This window comes from Rhinoraja longicauda, chromosome 17, assembly GCF_053455715.1.
Source record: "Rhinoraja longicauda isolate Sanriku21f chromosome 17, sRhiLon1.1, whole genome shotgun sequence".
NCBI classification, from domain to species: domain Eukaryota; kingdom Metazoa; phylum Chordata; class Chondrichthyes; order Rajiformes; family Arhynchobatidae; genus Rhinoraja; species Rhinoraja longicauda.
This window is the reverse complement of record NC_135969.1, coordinates 40,859,759-40,887,723: the sequence shown is the minus strand read 5'-3', so window position 1 is coordinate 40,887,723 and position 27,965 is coordinate 40,859,759. Positions and strand designations below refer to the sequence as shown.

General features: G+C 45.6%; 1 protein-coding gene across 2 annotated transcripts in view; it reads left to right on the top strand.

Annotated features, from left to right (window-relative positions):
• Positions 1 to 27,504, top strand: part of synpra (synaptoporin a) — a 175,300-nt gene extending 147,796 nt beyond the window's left edge. For both annotated transcript variants that reach the window (XM_078414560.1, XM_078414561.1), the window contains 2 exons: positions 18,954 to 19,145; positions 23,904 to 27,504. In XM_078414560.1, the coding sequence (XP_078270686.1) occupies positions 18,954 to 19,145; positions 23,904 to 24,218 (507 nt within the window). In that variant the 3' untranslated portion in view covers positions 24,219 to 27,504. The remainder of the gene's footprint in view (positions 1 to 18,953; positions 19,146 to 23,903) is intronic.
• The last annotated feature ends 461 nt before the right edge of the window (positions 27,505 to 27,965 follow it).

The following is a 27,965-nucleotide window of genomic DNA, read 5'->3' as shown; positions in this document are numbered from 1 at the left end:
TGGGAGGGCTCCCCTCACCGCCAGCCAAGCCAGGTCTTGGTGCTTGTTGGTGAGTTCTGGCGATGAGGCATTTTGCCAGACAAGCTGGGCAGTCTGCTCTGGGAACCACGCCACAGGATCCATGGAGTCATTCCCCTGCAGTGCCTGCAGGACGTTCCGTGCTGACCACTGCCCGATGGATTTGTGGTCAAAGGTGTTGGTCCGGAAGAACCTGTCCACAAACGACAGATGGTTCGGCAATGTCCAGCTGACTGGCACATTGCGTGGCATCTGCGCCAGGCCCATCCTTCGCAACACCGGGGACAGGTAGAACCTCAGCAGGTAGTGGCATTTGGTGCCCACATGCCTTGGCTCTACGCTCCACCTGATGCAGCCACACACGAAGGTGGCCATCAGAATGAGGGCGACGTTGGGCACGTCTTTACCCCCGTTGTCTGCCGACTTGTGCATTGTGGCTCGTCGCACCCGGTCCATCGCCGACCCCCAGATGAAGCGGAAGACGGCCCGGGTGATCCCCTTGGCGTGGGAGGGAGGGACGGGCTACACTTGCGCCAAGTACAGCAGCCCCGAGAGCACCTCACACCTGATGACCAGGTTTTTCCCCGTGATGGAGAGGGAGCGCTGCTTCCACAGCTCCAGCTTCTTACCCACCCTGGCTATCCGCTCCAGCCAATTTTTGTTACATGCCCCAGCCTTCCCGAACCAGATCCCCAGCACCTTCAGGAAGTCAGGCTTGATGGTGAAGGGGATGGAAGATCGGTCGGGCCAGTTGCCAAAGAGCATGGCCTCGCTCTTCCTGCGGTTTACCCTGGCCCCCGTGGCCAACTCAAACTGGTCGCAGACGCTGATCAGTCTGCGGACCGACCCTGGATCCGAGCAGAAGACGGCGACATCGTCCATGTACAGGGAGGCCTTGACCTGAGTGCCCCCACTGCCTGGCAATGTCACTCCTCTTATGCTCGCATCCTTCCTGATGGATTCGGCAAAGGGTTCAATGCAACAGACGAACAAGACAGGGGAGAGAGGGCAACCCTGCCTGACTCCAGACCTGACGGGGAAGCTGTCTAAATGCCTCTTCCTACACCCCCAGCAGCACTTTCCAGGCACTCAACACCCTCCCTGTCAAAAAACCTGCCTCACACGTCTCCATTAAGCTTTGTCCCTCTCACCTTAAAGCCATGCCTTGTAGCCTTTGAGTAGGAAGACACGGCAGATGCTGGTTTATACCGAAGATAGACACAAAATGCTGGAATAACAGCCTTCTAGTCTTTGACATTTGCACCCTGAGAGAAAAGGTTCTGATTATCTACCCTATCTATGCCTCTCATAATTTTCATAAGACCATGTCATTAGATTGTATGCTAGGAGCAGAATTAGGCCATTTGGCCCATTAAGTGTACTCTGCCATTCATTCATGGCTTATCTATCTCTCCCTCATAACCCCATTCTCCTGCCTTCTCCCCATAACCCTTGATACCCGTACTAAATCAAGAATCTATCTATCTTTGCCTTAAAAATATCCACAGACTTGGCCTCTGTGGCAAAGAACCACAGATTCACCACCCTCTGACTTAAAGAAATTCAATAGACAATAGACAATAGGTGCAGGAGTAGGTCATTTGGCCCTTCGCGCCAGCAGCGCCATTCACTGTGATCATGGCTGATCATCCACAATCAGTACCCCGTTCCTGCCTTCTCCCTATATCCCTTGACTCCGCTATCTTTAAGAGTTCTATCTAACTCCACCTCATCTCCTTCCTAAAAGAACGTCCTTTAATTCTGAGGCTAGGACCTCTAGTCCTAGACTCTCCCACTTGTGGAAACATCCTCTCCACATCCACTCCATCCAAGCCTCCAAGAATTTTACAGACTTCTGTCAGATCTCCCTCAACCTTAAATCATCTAGACAGATGCATTCACAAGCCTGCAATGAAAAATGGTGCTTCAATATTCCATGGCCCGGTGGGATTCCATTCAGATGATCATATTTATATTTTTCTTTGTAGAACTGTAATAAATGTCAATCATGGGTTTTTTACTTCAAATTTTCTATTTTCCCCTCTCCGATTATGTATTCAATTCTATTAATTATGAATCTGGATGCTCCTCTCTCTCTCTGACAGTGAATTGCAAACCACAGTAATCGCATGTGTCAAAAACACATATCACCTCATATTCTTTTGCCAGCTACCTTTTATCTGACTCCTGTTGCTCTGCTGCTGGAAGATAGACACAAAATGCTGGAGTAACTCAGCCTCAACTCTCGGGAGAGATGCTGCCTGACCCGCTGAGTTACTCCAGCATTTTGTATCCACCTTCGATTTAAACCAGCATCTGCAGTTTTATTTTCCTACTCGCTCTGCTGCTGGAAACAGTCTCTACTTATTTTATCGAAGGCATCGTGATTTCTGTTGATGGACTCGAGGGCCTGGGCTGTAGGGAGAGGTTGAGCAAACGAGGACTCTATTCCTTGGAGCACGGGAGGGAGGGTGAGGGGTGATCTTATAGAGGTGTACAAAATCATGATAGGAATAGTGTAAGAGAACCGAGAACAGAGATGAGGAGGGGGAAAGATGTGATGGGAACCTGAGGGACAATTAGCCAACTTGGCTAAATTGTATAAATGTGAGGTTATCCACTTTGGCGGCAAGAACAGGAAAGCAGAGTATTACCTGAATGGTGACCGATTAGGAGAGGGGGAGATGCAACGTGACCTGGGTGTCATGGTGCACCAGTCATTGAAAGCAAGCGTGCAGGTGCAGCAGGCAATGAAGGAAGCGAATGGTATGTTGGCATTCATAGCAAGAGGATTTGAGTTTAGGAGCAGGGAGGTTCTACTGCAGTTGTACAGGGCATTGGTGAGACCGCACCTGGAGTATTGTGTGCAGTTTTGGTCTCCTAATCTGAGGAAAGACGTTCTTGCCTTAGAGGGAGTACAGAGAAGGTTCACCAGATTGATCCCTGGGATGGCGGGACTTTCATATGAAGAAAGACTGGATAGACTAGGCTTGTACTCGCTGGAATTTAGAAGACTGAGGGGGGATCTTATAGAAACATATAAAATTCTTAAGGGGTTGGAGAGGCTAGATGCGGGAAGATTGTTCCCGATGTTGGGGGAGTCCAGAACCACGGGTCACAGCTTAAGGATAAGGGGGAAGTCTTTTAGGACCGAGATGAGAAAACATTTCTTTACACAGAGAGTGGTGAGTCTGTGGAATTCTCTGCCACAGAAGGTAGTTGAGGCCAGTTCATTGGCTTTATTTAAGAGGGAGTTAGATGTGGCCCTTGTGGCTAAAGGGATCAGGGGGTATGGAGAGAAGGCAGGTACAGGTTACTGAGCTGGATGATCAGCCATGATCATATTGAATGGCGGTGCAGGCTCGAAGGGCCGAATGGCCTACTCCTGCACCTATTTTCTATGTTTCTATGTTTACACAAAGTGTGGTGGGTGTATGCCAGAGGAGGTAGTTGAGGCAGGCTCTATCACGTTTAAGAAACATTTAAACAGGTACATGGATAGGACAGGTTTTGAGGGGATATGGGCCAAATGCAGACAGGAACACTAGCCTGCCTCAATCTCTCCCTGTAGCTCAGTCCCTCCAGTCCTGGTGGCAACACCCTCGTAAACATTCCCTGTGCCCCTTTCTAGCTTGGAGGTGAAGGATAGAGATGAGGGAATAATGGAACGAGTCTGAAAGAAGAGGGATCAGAGCAAAATAATTACGAGTGGAGAACAAAGCCGCTGTTATCCAAAGACAGAAAAATATGATAGCAATGGGAATTTCAGGAGTAAAGTGTCAAGCATGTTGTAGCGTCATATGTCCCGAAACGGAACAATAGACAATCGACAATAGGTGCAGGAGGATGCCATTCGGCCCTTCGAGCCAGCACCGCCATTCAATGTGATCATGGCTGATCATTCTCAATCAGTACCCCGTTCCTGCCTTCTCCCCATACCCCCTGACTCCGCTATCCTTAAGAGCTCTATCCAGCTCTCTCTTGAATGCATTCAGAGAATTGGCCTCCATTGCCTTCTGAGGCAGGGAATTCCACAGATTCACAACTCTCTGACTGAAAAAGTTTTTCCTCATCTCCGTTCTAAATGGCCAACCCCTTATTCTCAAACTGTGGCCCCTTGTTCTGGACTCCCCCAACATTGGGAACATGTTTCCTGCCTCTAACGTGTCCAACCCCTTAATAATCTTATACGTTTCGCATACATGGAAATGGAATTCTTATTTTTTTAAATTATTAATCAAAAATATTTATTCAAATATTAAAACAATATAGACAATATAATAAAACCAAAACAGAACCCACCACCATGATACAAGACAAACAATAAACTATTATACAACTATATTACACTCCTTGTCCAGGATACATTCAACCCCCCTCGCGGTGCCCAGCGGTCCCGGAAATCCCCCAGGGCACCCGTAGACAGCGCGTAATCCCTCTCTAACCCCACCCGTAACCCCAGAAAAGGGGTTAGGCAGCCGGCTCGGGCAGAGCCCTCTTCCGCCTGGCGCCGTGACTCACGAATGGCCAGCTTGGCCAGGCCCAAGAGCAACCCAACCAGGGCGTCTTTGGCCCTACCCAGAATTCTTATTAACAGCAGCACAACAGATACAGTATGTAAACATAGTGTAAGAAAATAACTGCAGATGCTGGTACAAATCGAAGGTATTTATTCACAAAATGATGGAGTAACTCAGCAGGTCAGGCAGCGACTCAGGAGAGAAGGAATGGGTGACGTTTTGGGTCGAGACCCTTCTTCAGACTGTGAACCAACCTGATCTCCCGGTGGCTGAGCACTTCAACTCCCCCTCCCATTCCCAGTCTGACCTTTCTGTCATGGGCCTCCTCCAGTGCCATAGTGAGGCCCACCGGAAATTGGAGGAACAGCACCTCATATTTCGCTTGGGCAGCTTGCAGCCCAGCGGTATGAACATTGACTTCTCCAACTTTAGATAGTTCCTCTGTCCCTCTCTTCCCCTCCCCCTTCCCAGATCTCCCTCTATCTTCCTGTCTCCACCTATATCCTTCCTTTGTTCCGCCCCCCTGACATCAGTCTGAAGAAGGGCCTCAACCCGAAACGTCGCCCATTCCTTCTCTCCTGAGATGCTGCCTGACCTGCTGAGTTACTCCAGCATTTTGTGAATAAATACCTTCAGTATGTAGACATAGTACTCAGTACTATTGATGGCTGGAATTTGCTTCCACTGAGGAGGAAGGGTGAGTGAGGATTGTGGGATGGTTTGGTACCCAACAACAAGGTAATTAGCCAATAAATACATGACTAGTAGATTTCATCAAACTCAGTGATGTAAATTCCACCATAAATCATAACAGAGACTTAAAACTACGAAGAAAAAACATTAGTTCTCTCCATGAAAGCATCCCCACATTGGTCTAATCGATATTAAAACAGAGATTAACAACACAAACTGGTGATATTGTGCAGTAGGAATACATCCAATTTCAAGGAAGCTTTACAGTGTAATGGGCAGGAATGAAAAGAGGGAATCTAAAAGAGTTTTTTTGCTAAGAAAGTAAGAGTTTAATAATAATGTGCCATGGAAGGCTAATGAGGTGGATAAGATAAATCAGACCAAGCGGTAGGTAAGTGCATTTCACGCTAGATGTTGAGTTCAAACTGAGTTAAATCCAAAGGGAAGAGATGTGTTTCATCAAATCCCTTGTTCTGTTGTGCGAACTCTTCTGATGTTCACCCTTGATTGCATTAAATCTCTTTCACTGGAGGTGGTGTGAATATTGTCTTCTGCTTTGAATTTCATCAAAGACTTTCCGGTTAAAGAAAGCATCTTATACCGTAGCATAAATTATACATGCATTTATCTATTGTGCGTAAACAAACTGGCTTCTTATTATTTTGCACTGAAAACCCATTGGAACTGAAGTAGACGTAGAGTCTTGTAGCTTCGAGCTCCGTAAACCTCGAGCATTTTTGCTTGTCTGCTTTCATTGCTGTACTTGCTCCAGTGAAGGTGGCGGATGGTAAGCATGTCAGGTAGCGTTGTGACTGGGCTGCCCAGGTATATCATCCAATATTAGCCACTGAAAAATATTATTGAAACAACAGCCATTATTTGTCAGGAAAGATTTACCATCTTTTAGTTCAGATTTTAGATTTAGACTTTAGAGATAATAGACAATAGACAATAGGTGCAGGAGGAGGCCATTCAGCCCCTTCGAGCCAGCACCGCCATTCAATGTGATCATGGCTGATCATTCTCAATCAGTTCCCCGTTCCTGCCTTCTCCCCATACCCCATGACTCCGCTTTCCTTAAGAGCTCTATCCAGCTCTCTATTGAATGCATTCAGAGAATTGGCCTCCACTGCCTTCTGAGGCAGAGAATTCCACAGATTCACAATTCTCTGACTGAAAAAGTTTTTCCTCATCTCGGTTCTAAATGGCCTACCCCTTATTCTTAAACTGTGGCCCCTTGTTATGGACTCCCCCAACATTGGGAACATGTTTCCTGCCTCTAACGTGTCCAACCCCTTAATAATCTTATACGTTTCGATAAGATCTCCTCTCATACAGGCCCTTCGGCCCGCCGAGTCCGTGCCGACCAGCGATCACCCCATGCACTAGCACTATCCTCCACACTAGGGGACAGTTTACTATTTACAGAAGCCAATTAACCTATAAACCTGTATGTCTGGAGTGTGGGAGGAAACTGAAGCACGCGGAGAAAACCCAGGTGGTCACGGGGAGAACGTACAAACTCTGTACAGACAGCACCCGTAATCAGGACCGAACCCGGGTCTCTGGCGCTGTGAGGCAGCAACTCTACCGCTGCGCCACCGTGCCACCCTGGTTAGTTTAGTTTAGTTTATTGTCATGTGCACCAAGGTAAAGTGAAAAGCTTTGTTGTTGCATGTTATCCAGTCAGCGGAAAGACTACACGTGATTACAATCGAGCTGTCCACAGTGTACAGATACAGGATAAAGGGAATAACGTTTAATGCAAGATTAAGTCCAGTAGAGTTTGATTAAAGATAGTCTGAGGGCCTCCAATGAGGTAGGTGGTAGTTCAGGCCCAGTTTCTAGGTGGTGGTAGGATGGTTCAGTTGCCTGGCAACAGCTGGGAAGAAACTGTCCCTGAATCTGGAGGTGTGCATTTTTCACACTTTTGTGCCTCTTGCCTGATGGGAGAGGGGAGAAGAAGGAGTGGCCGGGGCGAGACTGGTCCTTGATTATGCTGCTGGCCTTGCCAGAGAGAATTGTGTCAAAGCGAGAAGGTGCAGTCAAAGAAGAGAATGAAAATGGAGAAGAGACAGGGTAAGAGGGGCAGAGAAACACGGTGGCTGTAGAAACGGTGTCACGCAGTTAGGAAGCAATAGAACAATTGGGGATTGGGCATTATGAAACTCAGATGAAATAAATAGTGGAGTGAAAAGTGCTGTTGGACATCAATAAATGAGGAACTAATTTGGATTTGAGCTCTTGTGCTTGAAAGATGAGATTTAAGACACACACACAGTATTGCCACTCGAGATTCATTTCAGTTGAGCCCTTAAGCTGAGGATGTCAAAATTCAGACACGAGGAGAGCAAGATTGAAGATCGGAACAGCCACAATATCTGTGCCGAACATGATGAACATGTTGAAAGGCTGGAGCGACTAAGCTTGTATACACTGGAATTTAGAAGGATGAGAGGAGATCTTATCGAAATGTATAAGATTATTAAGGGGTTGGACACGTTAGAGGCAGGAAACGTGTTCCCAATGTTGGGGGAGTCCAGAACAAGGGGCCACAGTTTAAGAATAAGGGGTAGGCCATTTAGAACTGAGATGAGGAAAAACTTTTTCAGTCAGAGAGTTGTGAATCTGTGGAATTCTCTGCCTCAGAAGGCAGTGGAGGCCAATTCTCTGAATGCATTCAAGAGAGATCTAGATAGAGCTCTTAAGGATAGCGGAGTCAGGGGGTATGGGGAGAAGGCAGGAACGGGGTACTGATTGAGAATGATCAGCCATGATCACATTGAATGGCGGTGCTGGCTCGAAGGGCCGAATGGCCTCCTCCTGCACCTATTGTCTATTGTATATTGATGCCAAGATAAACTAATCTCCCCTGCCTGCACGCGATCCATATAGCATCCCTCCATTCCCTGCATATCCATGTGCTTATCCAAAAGCCCCTTAAATGCCACTATTGTGTCCGTCTCCACCACCACCCCTGGCAGCGCGTTCCAAGCACCCAGCACCCTCAGTGTAAAGAACTTGACCCACCCATCTCCTTTGAACTCTGCTCCTCTCACCTTAAAGCTATGCCATCTAGTCTTTGATATTGATATAACTTTATTGTCATTCGGTACAGATACCGAACGAAATTACAGCAGTCACAGAACACAACAAAAAAGAAAAGAACACAGGACACACGACCCCAACACAAACATCCATCACAGTGACTCCAAACACCCCCTCACTGTGATGGAAGGCAACATTTGACATTCCCATCCTGCAAAAAAAAGGTCCCTATACTGCTTCCTATTTTATATAATTTCACTTTTTAATAAATGGAATAAAAATTATTATAAAATGTTATGCCAATTAATACTACTGTATAATTTAGAATTCCTCATATCCCTTAGATGAAGGGATTAAAAGTAACATTACCAAATTCGCAGATGACACAAAGCTGGGTGGCAGTGTGAACTGCGAGGAGGATGCTATGAGGTTGCAGGGTGACTTGGACAGGTTGTGTGAGTGGGCGGATGCATGGCAGATGCAGTTTAATGTGGATAAGTGTGAGGTTATCCACTTTGGTGGCAAGAACAGGAAGGCAGATTATTATCTGAATGGTGTCAAGTTAGGAAAAGGGGAAGTACAACGAGATCTGGGTGTCCTTGTTCATCAGTCACTGAAAGTAAGCATGCAGGTACAGCAGGCAGTGAAGAAAGCTAACGGCATGTTGGCCTTCCTAACAAGAATTGAGTATAGGAGCAAAGAGGTCCTTCTGCAGTTGTACAGGGCCCTAGTGACACCACACCTGAAGTATTGTGTGCAATTTTGGTCTCCAAATTTGAGGAAGGACATTCTTGCTATTGAGGGAATGCAGCGTAGGTTCACAAAGTTAATTCCCGGGATGGCGGGACTGTCGTATGTTGAAAGTCTGGAGCGACTGGGCTTGTATACACTTGAATTTAGAAGTATGAGATTGGATCTTATTGAAACATATAAGATTAATAAGGGATTGGACAAGCTAGAGGCAGGAAACATGTTCCCGATGTTGGGGGAGTCCAGAACCAGGGGCCACAGTTTAAGAATAAGGGGTAGGCCATTTAGAACGGAGATGAGGAAAAACTTTTTCAATCAGAGAGTTGTGAATGTGTGGAATTCTCTGCCTCAGAAGGCAATGGAGGCCAATTCTCTGGATGCTTTCAAGAGAGAGCTGGATAGAGCTCTTAAAGATAGCGGAGTCAAGGGATATGGGGAGAAGGCAGGAATAGGGTACTGATCGTGGATGATCAGCCATGATCACAGTGAATGGCGGTGCTGGCTCGAGGGGCGGAATGGCCTCCTCCTGCACCTATTGTCTATTGTCTACTATATTCCATACAACTCCACTTAATATGCCATTATAATTCTACACAATACTACATTCTATATAATTCCACAAAATACTATCCTATAAAAGATAATTCCACATAATACATCCGTATAATATATAATTCCACGTAATATTATCCTATAATATAGTACTGCTATATTAGTACACCTATACACTGTACACTGCTAGATAGTACACCTATAATATAGGTGGCGCAGCGGTAGAGCTGCTGCCTTACAGTGCCAGAGACCTGGGTTTGATCCTGTCCTCGGGTGCTGTTTGTGCAGATTTGCATGTTTTCCCTGGGGAGTGGAGAAGGAGAGGGTGCTGGACCAATGCAGGAGAGGTTTGGGCCCAACGGGTCCTCTCAGACCTGTAGTCCATTAAACCTGAGGGTGGAAGCGCTTACATTTGGATGTTGCGATCTGTTCCACTGTAAAGAATGTACCTGCTATTCAAATTCAACCCTTAGCAGTTCAAGCCAAGGACCGATGTATAAATTATAAACATCCAACAGAAAGACATTACCTCTTAATTTCTTGCATGTTTTATGTATTCTGCCTCATTCAAGAGAGATGGCTAGCTGTTGTGACCTACTGACTCACATTATCATTTACATTCAAAGCCATCTCCCAAGGTGCTTGGCTCATAATGAAAATACTATTAATGTGCTCTTTGCAGTTTCTTGCAAACAAAAATCAAGATTTTTCAATAGGCCATTGGAAGCAAAATATAATATATTTTAACAATGATAAATATATATTCCCTAAAATTTGCAAAGGAAGCTGGTTTAACGAGAATATAATGAGGAAATAAATCTCCCTGCCATTAGTCTTTCAGCTCAATACATGGATTTTATGTCAGAGTTTACTTAGATGTAGATATTAAACTAGAAAACTAAACTTGGCTTTCTACTACTCTACAAGCTAAAGATTTCAAAAAACATTGGCTTCATTTTCTGTGGAGGGAGTAAGAATATTTTGGATAGACACAGAGTGCTGGCATGACTCAGCGGGTCAGGTAGCATCTCTGGAGCACATGGATAGGTGATGTTTCAAGTCAGGACCATTCTTCAGACTTTGAACATCACCTATCCATGTTCTCCAGAGATGCTGCCTGACCCACTGAGTTACTCCTGCATTTGTTATCTATCTTTGATATAAACCATCATCTGCAGTTCTTTCTTATTACAAGAATATTTGTGATGTCAAAAGAAGGATCTTGACCCAAAACGTCACCTATCCATGTTCTCCAAAGATGCTGCCTGACCTGCTGAGTTTTTTTTGGACCCGCTGAGTTGCTCTAGCACAACGTATCTTAAGAAGGATCTCGACCCGAAACGTCACCCATTCCTTCCATCCAGAGATACTGCCTGTCCCGCTGAGTTACTCCAGCACTATGTATTTTAAGAAGGCTCTCGACCCGAAACGTCAACCATTCCTTCCCTCCAGAAATGCTGCCTGGTCCCACTGAGTTACTCCAGCATTTTGTATCCATCGTGGAGATGTCACTGATTTCCCAGATTATGCTACTAACAGGCAAATGCACAACAAGAGAGAAATGCTTTCATTGTTCCTATTAATTATGGACCAAGATGGTAGATTTTCTAGTCCCTGAGAGATACAGATGGCACAAAAGTCACCAGCAGTGAGCTGACTGCAAATAGTTTTCCTTAGTCAGTAAATTTGCCTAATTACTCTCAATGCTCCATAGGTATTTATTCACAAAATGCTGGAATAACTCAGCAGGTCAGGCAGCATCTCAGGAGAGAAGGAATGGGTGATGTTTCGGGTCAAGACCCTTCTTCAGTCTGAAGAAGGGTCTCGACCCGAAACGTCGTCCATTCCTCTCCTGAGATGCTGCCTGACCTGCTGAGTTACTCCAGCATTTTGTGAATAAATACCTTCGATTTGTACAAGCATCTGCAGTTATTTTCTTACACTCAATGCTCCATAGGGTAATCTTTATGCAAGAACCCAGTTAACTAGGAGGACTAGAAAAGTCGTTAACATTTGTAGGAGCGGGCAATTTAATGCCACGGTTGAGGGTTTGGTACAGAGGCTGAAGAATCTTTTATACTGTGCTTCCAACTCTGGATCATTTACAGCTCTGTAGAAACAAATATAAATCTGTGTTTCTGGAGAAAAGGAACAGGTGACGTTTCTGGTTGGAACTTCATGGAAAATTACCTAATTGTGAAAGGCCGGGGATTGAGTGTATGCGGAGAGGATGTTTCCACTAGTGGGAGAGTCTAGGACCAGAGGCCATAGCATTCAGAATAAAAGGACATACCTTTAGAAAGGAGTTGAGGGGGAATTTCTTTATCCAGAGAGTGTGGTGAATCTGTGGAACTCATTGCCACAGAAGGCTGTGGAGGCCATCAATGCATATTTTTAAGGCAGAGATGTACAGATTCATGATTATTAAGGGTGTTCGGGGTTATAGGGCAGGAGAATGGGGTTGAGAGGGAAAGATGGATCAGCCATGATTGAATGGCGGAGTAGACTTGATGGGCCAAATGGCCTTATTCTGCTCCTAGGACTGATGAACATGGAACCCTTCTACAGTCTGAACAAGGTTTGCGACCCGAAACATCACCTAGTCCTTCTCTCCGGAGATGCTGCCTGACCCTCTGAGTTACTCCAGCTTTTTGTGTCTGTCTTCGGTATAAATCAGCATCAGCAGTTCCTTCCTACACATAACATTTTGTTCAGTGTTTATCAGATGTTGCTGTGTATATCTTTTAAAACTTACAGCAGATGAAAAGATGTAAAAAAAATCAATCAATTAAATATTAGAAAATTATCTAATTAGTCAAAAAATGAAATATTAAATGATTTGAAATCTCAACAAATTATATTTATAAAATTAATAAGATTGAATGTAGTTGTGCTATATGGAAGTTGCTCGAAACTACAGCATCATATAATCATAATGGCATTGAAATACACCATTTAACCCTGTGGAAACGAGGAACTGCAGATGCTGGTTTACCAATAAAAAGACACAAAGTGCTGGAGTAACTCAGTTTATCAGGCAGCATCCCTGGAGACGGCGATAGGTGACGTTTCGGGTCAGGACCCTTCTTCAGGCTGATTGTGGGGGTGGGCATAAAAAAAGTTGGAAGATAGGAGGGGCAGGACAAAGCCCGGCAAGTGATAGGTGGGTACAGATGAGGGGAGGTTCAATAGGCAGATGGTTGGACAAATGCCGGAGACAAAAAGCCAGAAGGTGTGAGACAAAAGGATTGAAAAGTTGCGAATTGTGAAGCTAGAGGATGGAATGTGGGTGGCAGGTGAGGGAGAGGGGAGAAATAGGTGTGAGTCCAGGTGGGGCACAGGGAGGGGGAAGAGAGGGCAGGAGAAGGTTTAGTTGCCGTAAATTGGAGAATTCATCGCTCATACCATTGGTATAAGAAAATAACTGCAGATGCTGGTACAAATCGATTTATTCACAAAATGCTGGAGTAACTCAGCAGGTCAGGCAGCATCTCGGGAGAGAAGGAATGGGTGACGTTTCGGGTCGAGACCCTTCTTCAGACTGATGTCGGGGGTGGGACAAAGGAAGGATATAGGTGGAGACAGGAAGATAGAGGGAGATCTGGGAAGGAGGAGGGGAAGGGAGGGACAGAGGAGCTATCTGAAGTTGGAGAAGTCAACGTTCATACCACCGGGCCGCAAACTGCCCAGGCGAAATATGAGGTGCTGCTCCTCCAATTTCCGGCGGGCCTCACTATGGCACTGGAGGAGGCCCATGACAGAGAGGTCAGACTGGGAATGGGAGGGGGAGTTGAAGTGCTGGGCCACCGGGAGAACAGTGGCGTTAATGCGGACCGAGCGCAGGTGTTCAGCGAAGCGATCGCCGAGCCTGCGCTTGGTTTCGCCGATATAGATGAGTTGACATCTAGAGCAGCGGATGCAATAGATGAGGTTGGAGGAGGTGCAGGTGAACCTCTGTCTCACCTGGAAAGAATGTTTGGGTCCTTTGATGGAGTTGAGGGGGGAGGTAAAGGGACAGGTGTTGCATCTCGTGCGGTTGCAAGGGAAAGTGCCCGGGGTTAGGGTGGTTTGGGTAGGAAGGGACGAGTGGACCAGGGAGTTGCGGAGGGAACGGTCTCTGCGGAATGCAGAGAGGGGAGGGGATGGGAAGATATGGCCAGTGGTAGGGTCCTGTTGTAGGTGACGGAAATGTTGGTGGATGATATGTTGGATCCGCTGGCTGGTGGGGTGGAAGGTGAGAACGAGGGGGATCCTGTCCTTGTTGCGAGTGGGGGGATGGGGAGCAAGAGCGGAGCTGCGGGATGTAGAAGAGACTCTAGTGAGAGCCTCATCTATAATGGAGGAGGGGAAGCCCCGTTTTCTGAAAAACGAGGACATCTCGGAAGCCCTAGTCTGAAACACCTCATCCCGGGCACAGATGCGGCGTAGACGGAGGAATTGGGAGTAGGGGATAGACTTTTTGCAGGGGACCGGGTGGGAAGAAGTGTAGTCCAGATAGCTGTGCGAGTCGGTGGGCTTGTAATAAATGTCCGTCACTAATTTTTCTCCTGTGATGGAGATGGTGAGGTCCAGAAACGGGAGGGAGATGTCAGAGATAGTCCAGGTATATTTAAGGGCAGGATGGAAATTGGAGGTGAAGTGTATAAAGTCAGTGAGTTCTGCATGGGTGCAAGAGGTAGCACCAATGCAGTCGTCGATGTAGCGGAGGTAGAGTTCGGGGATGGGGCCAGTGTACGTCTGGAACAGGGATTGTTCGACGTACCCGACAAAGAGGCAGGCGTAGCTAGGGCCCATGCGAGTGCCCATAGCTACGCCTCTGGTTTGGAGGAAGTGGGAGGAGTCAAAGGAGAAGTTGTTGAGGGTAAGAACCAGCTCTGCTAGTTGGAGGAGAGTGTTGGTCGATGGGGATTGGCTGGTTCTACGGTCGTGGAAGAAACGGAGGGCTTCGAGACCATCCTTGTGGGGGATGGAAGTGTAGAGTGACTGGACATCCATGGTGAAAATGAGGGAGTGGGGGCCTGGGAACCGGAAGTTATCCAGGAGATGGAGAGCGTGTGAGGTGTCTTGGACGTAGGTGGGGAGGGATTTGACCAGGGGGGATAGGATGGAGTCGAGGTAGGTGGAAATAAGTTCGGTGGGGCATGAGCAGGCAGAGACAATGGGTCTGCCGGGACAATTGTGTTTGTGGATTTTGGGTAGGAGGTAGAATCGGGCCGTGCGGGGCTGGGGAACTATGAGATTGGAGGCACTGAGGGGTAGTTCGCCGGAGTTGGTGAGGTCGGTGATGGTGCTGCTGATGAAGGTCTGGTGTTTATCGGTGGGGTCATGTTCCAGGGATAGGTAGGAAGAGGTGTCTGATAGTTGTCGTCTGGCCTCGGTGCGGTAGAGGTCAGCACGCCAGACTACCACAGCCCCTCCCTTGTCAGCGGGTTTAATTATTAAGTCCGGGTTGTTGCGGAGTGAGTGGAGGGCTGCATGTTCAGGAGGGGAGAGGTTGGAGTTAGTCAGGGGAGTGGAAAATTTGAGGCGGCCGATGTCACGCCGGCAGTTTGAAATAAAAAGTTCTAGTGAGGGTAGTAGGCCATACTGGGGGGTAAAAGTGGAGGGGGTCCATTGGAGACGGGAGAAGGGGTCATCAGTGGGGGGTCGGGACTCCTTCCCGTGGTAAAAGGCTCGGAGGCGGAGGCGGCGGAAGAAGAGCTCCACGTCATGGCGGACGCGGAACTCGTTGATGTGGGGGCGGAGGGTAACAAAGGTAAGGCCTCTGCTGAGGACCGACCGTTCAGTGTCTGAAAGGGGGAGGTCAGGGGGGATGGTGAACACCCGGCAATGGTGGGGGTTGGGGTCGGATGGAGGCAGGGGGGCAGGTGGAGGGGATGTATGGTGGGGGGGTGGTGGGTTAGCTGGGCAGAGGGGGGCATGAGGACCGATGTGGGGAGTACTGGGGGTCAACTGGCTGGAGGGGGAAGGGGGAGACCCAGTGGAACCCCTGCTGCAGTTACCTGTAGTAGAGGGTGGGCAGTAGGACCCAGCAGTGCTGAGGGGCTCTGCCTGGTGGGGGCTGTGGGCCCAGCGCGGTGTGTGTGGGCCAGGTGGAGCTGCAGCCTGTTGTTGGTCCCGGGGGCCGGGTACAGCGACGGCTGTGACCTGCTGCTGGGCGGTGGAGCGGCGCAGGTCAGCACGGTCGCTGGGGGAGGCCCGCGGGGACCTGGTGTCCGGGTAAGTGGCGGTCGGCTCGGTCAGCGGATGGCCGGGGAGGGCGTGGGCGGCAACGGTGAAGGGGTCGGGAAGGACGTGGGCTGTAAGCTGCCCCAGCGGAATATGAGGTGCTTTTCTTCCAGTTTATGTGTGGCCTCACTCAGGCAATGGAGGACGTCTAGGACTGAAAGGTTGGTTTGGGAATGGGAAGGGGAGTTAAAATGTTCAGCAACCAGGAGTTCCTGCAGACCTTGACGGACCAAAGCACAAGCGCTTGGTAAAACGGTCGCCTAGTCTAGGCTTGTCGTGACGATGAGGCATTAGCTTGGCTTGGTGAATGAGTGAGGATGCAATATGTTGATGCTTCCTGGGAGCTGAGATTGGAAGGTCAGTATGGGCATGGGGAGAGAGTTAAAATGGGTAGCAACCGGGAGATCCAATCGGCCGAGCTCAGTACATTTTAGTTCACTGGAGTGCTGTACAAAGACCTTGTATGGAAGACCTGGCCACAGAACAGAATAAGAAGCAGAGGTCAATCAAGAAGATTGAGGATTTATGAATATTGATTTCTCTAACTTCAAGAAACCCCAGCATTCCCTCTCTCTCTCTATCCCTCCCCCACCCAAGTCGCACCAGCTTCTCGTTTTCACCCAACAAACTGCCAACAATGGCCTGTTTCCTTTATCATCGTTACTTTTTTGCATATGTTTCATTCATTGTTCTTTATCTCTCTACATCATCGTCTACATCTCTCGTTTCCCTTATCCCTAACCAGTCTGAAGAAGGGTCTCGACCCGAAACATCACCCATTCCTTCTCTCCTGAGATGCTGCCTGTCCTGCTGAGTTACTCCAGCATTTTGTGAATAAATACCCAAGAATGGGTTGGTGCATTCTCCCCTTATGACAATAGACAATAGGTGCAGGAGGAGGCCATTCGGCCCTTCGAGCCAGCACCGCCATTCAATGTGATCATGGCTGATCATTCTCAATCAGTACCCCGTTCCTGCCTTCTCCCCATACCCCCTGACTCCGCTATCCTTAAGAGCTCTATCTAGCTCTCTCTTGAATGCATTCAGAGAATTGGCCTCCACTGCCTTCTGAGGCAGAGAATTCCACAGATTCACAACTCTCTGGCACTCTTGTTCCTCGGTAGCACATTTCTACAGTGCCAGTCTGTTTCATAAGCAATAATATACAAGACATTGAGAAGGGGCTGATACTTAACAGTTACTGACAACCTAATGAGGAAGGTGATTGTCGGAGGACTGTGTACCACATGCGTTGTTTTGTCCCACTGATGGCAATACGTCACGGACTGTAATTACCACACATCTGCATGCTTGCATTGATTAAACCCAGCTGTAAAGGATTAGCACACAATCACCAGAGTGCCAATTATACTCATTATCCTGGACAAAACTGACTGACAGAATCCAGACGTGCCTCTTTCTGTTGGGATGTTTTAAGTGCGTATTCAAGTCTCCAATACAAACTGGGAGGAAGGTGCAGGAGCCTGAAAACTGTAACGTCCAGGTTCAGGAACAGCTTCTTCCCAACAGCTGTCAGGCTGTTAATAACTAAAACCTCCAATAAGCTCTGAATTACATAGACTTGGGGAATTGATTTTATCTTTTTGCACTATTGTTTACTTTTTATGTGCACATATATGTGTGTGTATATACATACACACACACACATATATATATATATATATATATATATATATATAAACATAGAAAATATGTGCAGGAGTAGGCCATTCAGCCCTTCGAGCCAGCACCGCCATTCAATATTATCATGGCTGATCATCCAAAATCAGTACCCCGTTCCTGCTTTCTCCCCATATCCCTTGATTCCGTTAGCCCTAAGAGCTATATCTAACTCTCTCTTGAATACATCCAGTGAATTGGCCTCCACTGCCTTCTGTGGCAGAGAATTCCACAGATTCACAACTCTCTGGGTGAAAATGTTTTTCCTCATCTCAGTCCTAAATGGCCTACCCCTTATTCTTAAACTGCGACCCCTGGTTCTGGACTCCCCCAATACATGTATATATACACACACTGAACTTTATTTTCTTGTTCATTATATTGTTTTCCAGTGTACTATGTTTACATATTCTGTTGTGCTGCTGCAAGTAAGAATTTCATTGTTCTACCTGAGACATACGACAATAACACACTCTTGACTCTTGAGTAATTTGTATAATAAAATCTCTCTCCCTTTGTCTGTAGTTTACTATCGACGATGAATCTGTTCTAAACTGGGAACTGTCGTTATTAATCATCTAAGCTAGATGGAGCTCTTAAGGATAGCGGAGTCAGGGGGTATGGGGAGAAGGCAGGAACGGGGTACTGATTGAGAATGATCAGCCATGATCACATTGAATGGCGGTGCTGGCTCGAAGGGCCGAATGGCCTACTCCTGCACCTATTGTCTATTGTCTAATTTGGTAGAATTTGTAGTGAATTCTATCTAATGTCGGTTTTACATAATATTCCAAAGTTATCAATTGTGATTAGTTTTATTTGTATGAGATGACATCAATTCTAAAGAATTCAATATATTCAGAATTAGTTAAAGGTTTGACCTAATGTCATAGAGCATGGAAACAGGCCCTTCAGCCCAACTTTCCCAGGTTGCCCCATCTACACTAGTCCCACTAGCCCATGTTTGGCCCACATCCCTCTAAACCGTTCCTGTCCATTAACCTGTCCATAAATGCTGTTGGCATAGGAACATTGACGTGCAGGCAGGTGGGACTAATATAGATGGGGCATGCTTAGGATTACTCATTTTCAACTTCTCCACAGCCAAACATGGATCATTGTGGGCTCCACCTTTCCTCAATCATCCTTGCTGGTTTTGTGTTCTTTAACATATCTTTCATTCATTTGTTCCCTTTTCATATCTCGTTTCCCCCTCCCCTGACTCACAGTCTGAAGAAGGATCTCAACCCGAAACATCACGTATTCCTTTTTCCAGAGATGTTGCCTGACCCGCTGAGTTACTCCAGCTCTTTGTGTTTATCTTAGATGGGGCACGTTGGCCGGTGTGGGCAAGTTGGGCTGAAGGGCATGTTTCCACACTGTATGACAAATGTGCAATTATTGTGTGCCTTCACGACAAAATTATGCAATTTTATCAGTGATTGTTTTTAAAATCTCTTTCAGGATTTCATTGTGACTGTGGTCTTCTCGTTCCTGTGGCTTGTGGGATCGTCGGCTTGGGCAAAGGGTCTCTCGGACGTTAAGGCTGCCACCGATCCTGATGAAGTGCTTTTACTAATGTCGGCTTGCAAACTGCAAGGCAACAAATGCTTACCTGTCAGAGATCCAGCAATGTCAGGATTAAACACCTCTGTTGTGAGTAGACCACTGGTACTAATATTTATCTCTTCTACCACAACCAGAGAGCAGTGCTGAACTACTATCTGCCTCTTTGGTGACTTCGGACTATCCTTGATCGAACTTTACTGGCTTTACCTTGCCCTTAACATGCATCTATACACTGTAAATGGTTCGATTGTAACCATGTATTGCTGACTGGCTAGCACGCAACAAAAGTTTTTCACTGTACCTCGGTACACGTGACAATAAACTACACTGAACGTACCTTAAAAGGATGCTGATTAGCCGGGGGACATAGCCAATGTTTAGTTTAGATATAGCGCAGAAACAGGCCTTTGGTCTACCGAGTCCGCACCAACCAGCGATCCCCATACACTAACACGGAGGCAGATATTGTTGCAGAGTGAGTGGAGGGCTGCACGTTCAGGAGGGGAGAGGTTAGAGTTAGTCAAGGGAGTGGAAAATTTGAGGCGGTTAATGTCACGCCGGCAGTTGGAGAAGGGTCTCGACCCGAAACGTCGCCCATTCCTTCTCTCCTGAGATGCTGCCTGACCTGCTGAGTTACTCCATCATTTTGTGAATAAATACCCATACACTAACACAATCCTATGTACACTAGGGACAATTTACAATTATACCACGCCAATTTTGGAGTGTGGGAGGAAACTGAAGATCTCAGTGAAAACCCATGCGGTCACGGGGAGAACTCTGTACAGACAGCACCTGTAGTCAGGATTGAACCCTGAATCATCCTACCACAACCAGAGAGCTATCCTGACCGACCATCGACCTTATCGGAGACCCTCGGACTATCTTTAATTGGACTTTACTGGACTTTATCTTGCGCTAAACTTTATTCCCTTTACCATGTACCTGTACACTGTGGACACTGAAGACAGACACAAAATGCCGGAGTAACTCAGCGGGACAGGCAGCATGTGTGGATAGAAGGAATAGGTGACATTCCGGGTCGAGACCCTTCTTCCTACACACCTTGTATACTGTGGACGGCTCGATTGTAATCATGTACAGTCTTTCCGCTGACTGGTTAGCACGCAACAAAATGCTTTTCACTGTACCTCGGTACATGTGACAATGACCTAATTTAAACTAAACATTCAGAACCGATCAGAATATCGAATTAATGTTATTTGTGCAGTACATGCATGCTGTGTTTGGGTACCTTTGATATCATTGTTCGTTTGCAAGACTAATTCACGGGGACGTGTTTAAAGGGCCTTTATTGCAAACTGCATTCTTTCAAATCCACTCCGTTTCCAAGGTACACAGCTGCAAATTACAGGTAAAATAACTTTTTAATTGCTGTCAAAACTGGTATTATTTTGCAGACAACAAAATATTCAGTCCAACTCGCAGTTCAATAGTCCAGCAAAATTCCTTTAATGTGCAAAAGATTAGCAAGCTCTATAATATGCTCCATTAATCAAAAGCAATTCTTTCCCAATGTGCTTGAGATTTATTTGTCCTGGAATAAATAGCGTTATTGGTTTGTGGTGATGGGTAATATTAAATAGCAAGCTGGGAAATGGACACAACTCAGCGAAAAATTGATGAGAAAAAATATGAAGGTGAGGAAACAGAGGAAAAAGCCAGAAGAGACAACACTAATTTGCACAATAATAAATAGAGATACAGCATGGAAACAGGCCCTTTGGCCCATCGAGTCCGCACCGACCAGCGATCACCCCGTACACTAGCTCCATCCTACACACTCTGGGGACAATTTACAGAAGTCAATTAACATACAAACCCGCACAGGAAACCGGAGCACCTGGAGGAAACCCACGCAGTTCACCGGGAGAACGTACAAATTCCGTACAGACTGCACCCGTAGTCAGGATTGAACCCGGGTCTCTGGCGCTGCGAGGCAGCAACTCTACCGCTGTGCCTCTGCACAACCCTGGTTAAATAAACAAGCAGCAGTATTCTCAATACCAGATACTTTTGTTTATTAATTCCTTCTGTTATGTAACGCAGGTAAAATTAATCCTTGAGAATTGCAGCGTTCATTTCTACGTTTATCTAACATGACAAAGCTAGATTCTCGTCTCTGGTGAGACACAAAATGCTGGAGCAACTCAGCGGGTCAGGGAACATCCGTGGAGAACATGGATAGGTGATGTTTCGGTTTCGGGTCGGGACCCTTCTTCAGACTGATTGCAGTCAGGGAGGGTGGGACAGAAAGCTGGAGAAGAGGAAGGGCAGGACAGAACATGGCCGGTGAGAAATTAACACTGAGCAAGAGACAGAATGGGATTTGTATAAATCATGCTTCTTTTGCTACGGAATAAAGATCACCAATAATAGAATAGAATGTCAATCTTCCTCTCCAAAGCATTCATTTCAATAATTCCCATACGTTTACCCAAAATTAAGCTTACACATTTGACTGAATAACAAGGCAACGAGAATGCAATGTTGGGATGTGGTGGGAATGAGAATAAGTAATTATATTGGTTCAATTCCTAAAGATAATTATGCAGGGCATATAAAATTATGTTTGTCATTTCAACTTGCTAAGTAACATGATAAATGGTTCTAAAGGTCACATACACCTACGGTATGTACATACCAGGAGTAATTTCTAAAGACATAACTGTTTTCCTGCTGATCCTTGTTTTTTTGGTTGTCTTATGAGGTCTGATTTTGTTGATGACTTAATAATAGCAATTACAGGCTAGTGGATGGCACGGTGGCGCAGCTGGTCGAGCTGCTGCCTCACAGCGCCTGAGGCCCGGGTTCGATCCTGACCTCGGCTGCTGCCTGTGTGGAGTTTGCACGTTCTCCCTCTGACTGTATGTTTCCTCCGGGTGTTCCAGTCTCAATAGACAATAGACAATAGGTGCAGGAGGAGGCCATTCGGCCCTTCGAGCCAGCACCGCCATTCAATGTGATCATGGCTGATCATTCTCAATCAGTACCCCGTTCCTGCCTTCTCCCCATACCCCCTGACTCCGCTATCCTTAAGAGCTCTATCTAGCTCTCTCTTGAATGCATTCAGAGAATTGGTCTCCACTGCCTTCTGAGGCAGAGAATTCCACAGATTCACAACTCTCTGACTGAAAAAGTTTTTCCTCATCTCAGTTCTAAATGGCCTACCCCTTATTCTTAAACTGTGGCCCCTTGTTCTGGACTCCCCCAACATTGGGAACATGTTTCCTGCCTCTAACGTGTCCAACCCCTTAATAATCTTATACGTTTCGATAAGATCTCCTCTCATCCTTCTAAATTCCAGTGTATACAAGCCTAGTCGCTCCAGTCTTTCAACATATGATAGTCCTGCCATTCCGGGAATTAACCTAATTAATTAATCTCCTCCCACATCCCAAAGGCATGCGGTTTTGGGGGTCAATTGACCTCTTTATATTGCCCCTAGTGTGTCGTGAGCGGATGCGAAAGTGGGATGATGTAGAACTAGTGTGAACGGGTGATGGATGGTTGGTGTGGACTGTTCCTGCCCAAATGGTTCAATACTGTTTTATTGTCACACAGTGCAAATGCACGGTAAAATTATTATTATTATTATTACACAAACTGTCCAGCAGAGTGTTGCCATAGCTAAGCTTCGTTTAGTTCAGTGTAGTTTATTGTCACGTGTACTGAGGTACAGTGAAAAGCTTTTGTCGCATGCTAACCCGTCGGCATGAAGATTGTACATGATGGAGTCATTTACAGTGTACAGATGCATGATAAAGGGAATAATGTTTAGTGCAAGATAAAGTCCAGTAAAGTCTGATCAACAATAATCCGATCGAAGGTATTTATTCACAAAATGCTGGAGTCACTCAGCAGGTCAGGCAGCATCTCGGGAGAGAAGGAATGGGTGACGTTTCGGGTCCCGAAACGTCGCCCATTCCTTCTCTCCTGAGATGCTGCCTGACCTGCTGAGTGACTCCAGCATTTTGTGAATAAATACCTTCGATTTGTACCAGCATCTGCAGTTATTTTCTAACAATAATCCGATGGTTTCCAAGGAAGATAGCAGCTCAGGACTGCTCTCTTGTCGGTAGGATGGGTCGGTTTTGTTTAGTTTTGTTGAAGAGACACAGCGTGGAAACTGGCCCTTTGGCCCACCGAGTCCGCACCAAGCAACAATCACTGGTTCTATCCAACGCTCCAGGGAAAACTTACAGAGGCCAATTAACCTGCAAACGTGCACGTCTTTGGAATGTGGGAGGAAACCGGAGCACCCGGAGAAAACCCACGTGGTCACAAGGAGAACGTGCAAACTCCATACAGTCAGGACTCCATACAGACAGACAGAACCTGGGTCTCTGGTGCTGTGAGGCAGCAACTCTACTGCTGCACCACTGTTACCTGATTACAGCGTAGCCCAATTAGCAAAGTGTACCGAAGTAGTCCACTGAGCCCATATACAAGAGGTGGCATGTTTTGGCACAAGAAATGCCATTCCTGATGGAAAATGAAACATCATAGAACATATAGGATGTCACGGTGGCGCAGTTGTAGAGTTGCTGCCTTACAGCGCTTGCAGTGCCAGAGACCCGGGTTCGATCCCGACTACAGGTGCTGTCTGTATGGAGTTTGTACGTTCTCCCCGTGACCGCGTGGGTTTTCTCTGAGGTTTGCAGGTTAATTGTCTCTAATGTGTGTAGGATATGTTAATGTACTGGGATCGCTGGTTGGTGCGGACCGGTGGGCCGAAGGGCCTGATTTCCCCGCCTGTGCCTCTAAACTGATCTAATCTACATAATCAAAGTAAACTAAACTGATGTTCTCTTGCTTCCCCAGGTGTTTGGATTTCTTAACTTCATCCTGTGGGCTGGTAATATTTGGTTTGTGTTCAAGGAGACAGGTTGGCACGCATCGGGCCCACGACACTCCCAGAGCACCATGGAGAAGCAGCCCGCCCCAACCGGATTCAACCAACCTTACAGCCAGGGTTCAAGCGATCAGGAGAGCTTTGGTCAAACTGCCGGTTACAACCAACAGGGCTATGGACAGCAACCGGGCTTCGGCCAACAAGCATCTTACGGTCAAATTGGAGGCCAAAGCCAAGGTGGCTACAACCAGCAGCCACCAACCTCTTTCACCAATCAAATGTAGCCCTCTCACACTGCAGTATTGGTGTGCTGAAAGTCTGAGACCTTCATAGTGCCAAGTCTTCAGTTAGAGTCGATTCACAAAAAAATGGCATTAATATCGGCATTGAGAAATATCAGTAGAAAGTGATGATGATTTCAAATATCTGTGAATAATGGTGTCCAGATGTTCAAATATTAATATAGTGATTTGAGTATTGATTACAATGAGTAAATCCCGCTTTACAAAATACCTCTGTGATGATCGTCATTTTTTAAAATGTTGTACTGAAATGGTGAAGTCTGTTAACATGTACAAGCTATGCTTTGATTATTCACTGTCTATCCTTGCCATCTGTGGTAGATTATCCCAAAGCAAACAGAGGTAACGTTGAATTAATCTAGTTGCATTTGGGTGAGAAGTTAATGTTCCCCTTGCCTACTGTTAAAAATACTGCATTGTACTTAAAAATAACTTAACGCATGAAAATTATTGTACCTTTTGCACTCTGTGGCCTACTTTGCTGTGGTGATACTTAAAGGCATCTTATGTGATGTTAGTAGAACAAATATGTTTACACTAGAATAAGATTTACCTTTGTATGTTCACTTTTAATGAATGCATTTTGTTAAAAAAAGAAGTCTTTACATGTTTGAATTGAAAATATATTTTTGTTTATTTATGAGTAAGGATTTGTAAATGTGATTTTTTTCCAGCATGCAAGCTTGTATTTGTACTATCTTCTAATTCACTGCAGTGGTTAAAATGACTGCATCTGACAATCCTAAACTATTGAGAACTTTACAATGGAAATTGCTTAATTTTTATGAATGGAAGATACAGCGGGCTTCTCTGCAGCTTGCCACAGTTATACCCTCTGGTCAATCCTTGGTGCAGTCAGTTATGTAAATGCTAGCAATGTAGTGTCACTGTCTTCCCACATTAATGAAACAGTGGTAATAGAAGTACTGGATTTATATGTGTGTAAAACTGTTAATATATTACGTAGATCTTTTGGCACTAGCTACAGATATTAAAGCACAAAGCAACTATTGTTCCTTACTGTCTTTCTAACGTTTAGTTTCGGAGGTATCGTGCTCATGTTGAAAGTAGGTGTGTGAATGTATTCAACGTAATCTCTAGTATATGTGACCAAAACCATTGATCTAACAATGTAAATCAGTTGGCAAACTGCTAAAATCAGTTGCATGTTTACACAGTACAATCTTAATGATCCACTCACCCTAACGATATGCACAGTGTTTTACCAGATCCTAATGGACCATATTTACAGTCAAAACAAGAGTGGAGTTCCTAATGTGTAGGAAGGAACTGCAGATGCTGGTTTACACTGAAGCTAGGCACAAAATGCTTGAGTAACTCAGCAGGTCAGGCAGCATCTATGGAGAAACGGAATAGATGACGTTTTGGATCGATGAAGAATCTCAACCAGAAACGTCACCTATTCCTTTCTCCAGAAATGCTCCCTGACCCATTCAGTTACTCCGGCACGTTGTGTCTCTCTTCTGTGGAGTTCCCAATGGTGCTCAAAATTATCTACACGAGAATGGTACAGCAGCTTTAGACGAGGAGCAAAGTTACATTGGAAACAAACTGTTTCAAACTGAAATGTAATGCTTCAAATTTCACCCCTCAAAAACAGCACACATTTAAACTGTGTTACACATTGTAACCTTGCTGTATTTACACAAGCTCAACTTGCTGTCAGGATTCACATCACATCTACAGGGATAGGACAGGTTTGGAAGGATATGGACCAAACGCGGGCAGGTGGGACTAGTGTAGCCGGGACATGTTGGCTGGTGTGGGCAAGTTGGGCCGAAGGGCCTGTTTCCAGGCTGTATCACTCTATGACTCTATGACTGCAACAATAAGGCAGTTAATAATCTCAGTATCACTGTGCCATCTCCATCACTAATCCCCACCCCTAACCCTAAACTGATTTTATTTCCAGGAATGGAGCATAATTCATTCAGTCTAAAAGTGAGAGGATATAATTTTTTTTTTAATTTCTTTATTAGGCTAATTTTGTATTCTGGTTTTTTTGTACCTGATTTTGGTTAAATTCAGTCACTTTAATTGGCTTTTCATTTTCAGCCAATGTGTTGTTAACTGTACAACCCTTAAATCTGTAGGAAAAAACTGCAGATGCTGGTTTAAATCAGAGGTAGACACAAAATGCTGGACTAACTCAGCGCCCTTTAATTCTGAGGCGATGATCTCTGTTCCCACTGGAAAAGTCACCCATTCCTTCTCGCCCGAGATGCTGCCTGACCCGTTGAGTTACTCCAGAATTTTGTGTCTACCTTCAGTCTTTAAATCTGTTTGGTTCTGGTGACTCACCTTGCTGACCATGTTCACACTGGACCCAGATACACCATATCGCTGGTTAGAATCACATCAGCTCATTCAGACGATTTGCCACTTGTAACGTAAATGGACTCAGAGATTTCAGTAGACTCTCGACAGCAATACAAGGTGTACAATGAGTGAACTGGAAAGGCCAAGAGGAGTTATAAATCAGGAGGCATAGACTTAAGGTGGTTAATAGAAGGATCAGAAGAATATTGAAGACAATATTCTTGACCCAAGGTAGGGGTTTGGAACACACCGTCCAAAAAGATGGTCGAGGCAGATATCGCCACTGTACTCTGAATAATGCTTGAATGACTAAACCACAGAACATTAGTGGGTGTTTTTACAGCAGAGATGGACAGATTCTTGATTAGTAAGGGAGTCAAGGGTGATGGGGAGAAGGCAGGAGAATGCGGTTGAGAGGGAAAGATAGATCAGCCATGATTGAATGGTGGAGTAGACTCGATGGACCGAATGGGCCTAATTCTACTCCTATAACTTATGAACTTATAAGTTGTGATCTGCGAGGTGGCGGGTTTCGAAGGTGGGAGTAGACTAGTACTTCTTCTTCCATCTGCCTCAGGCTCAATAGCTTAAATGGCCTCTTGTGGGGGTAATACATTTCAATAAGTGTAATGTCACTATTTTCATCTGCACCAGAACCAATTGCTTAACCATTAGCAGAATATTGAACCTTCTTCTAAAGCACAGTATAACACACGGCCCAGACCAAAGTTGCCTCAACTAAATAAGAATTTGAACCAGTTACATTCTTGAGTTTGTGTCCGTATAACATTTTAATGATCCAAGAGGAAAAAAAAAGAAAGTATTTGGCTAAAATGGGATTTTTATGAAATAATTTCATACAAATTTTTAAACTAAAAATGACAAGTTTTGTGTTGCTCTCATCAAAACCTCTGGATACGTTTTTTTTTTTAAAACAAAAAGCTGAACTGTGTACTTGTCTAATGCTTAATCTTGGTGCAAAGCAACAGTATTATTGTTTGATGTTCATTGTATCTGGATGTGATTTCTTTGTTTGCTGCAAGTACCATACATTTGTGATTTCAACTATATTATCAAATTAAAGTACAATACTGCATTCAAGTGAAGATACTATGTTTCTGCAGTCTCTTGTTGCCTCCGATGTGTTGTGTTTGTTACTTGGGCTGGAAGCTAAGAAACACTATTGTAAAACTGTGCTGGAAACAGAGTGGCCTCTCCCAGTGTTTCTTAAAGTGGTGAATGGTTCACCCAAGGGTGAATGAAATTACTTTGGGGGTGAATGAAACTAGAGTGGGGTGAATGAAGGGTGAATGACTTAATATATAAAACATTATACACAAGGGAGAATAAGACAGAAATTACCAAAGAAAAAACACATAAGAAGATTTA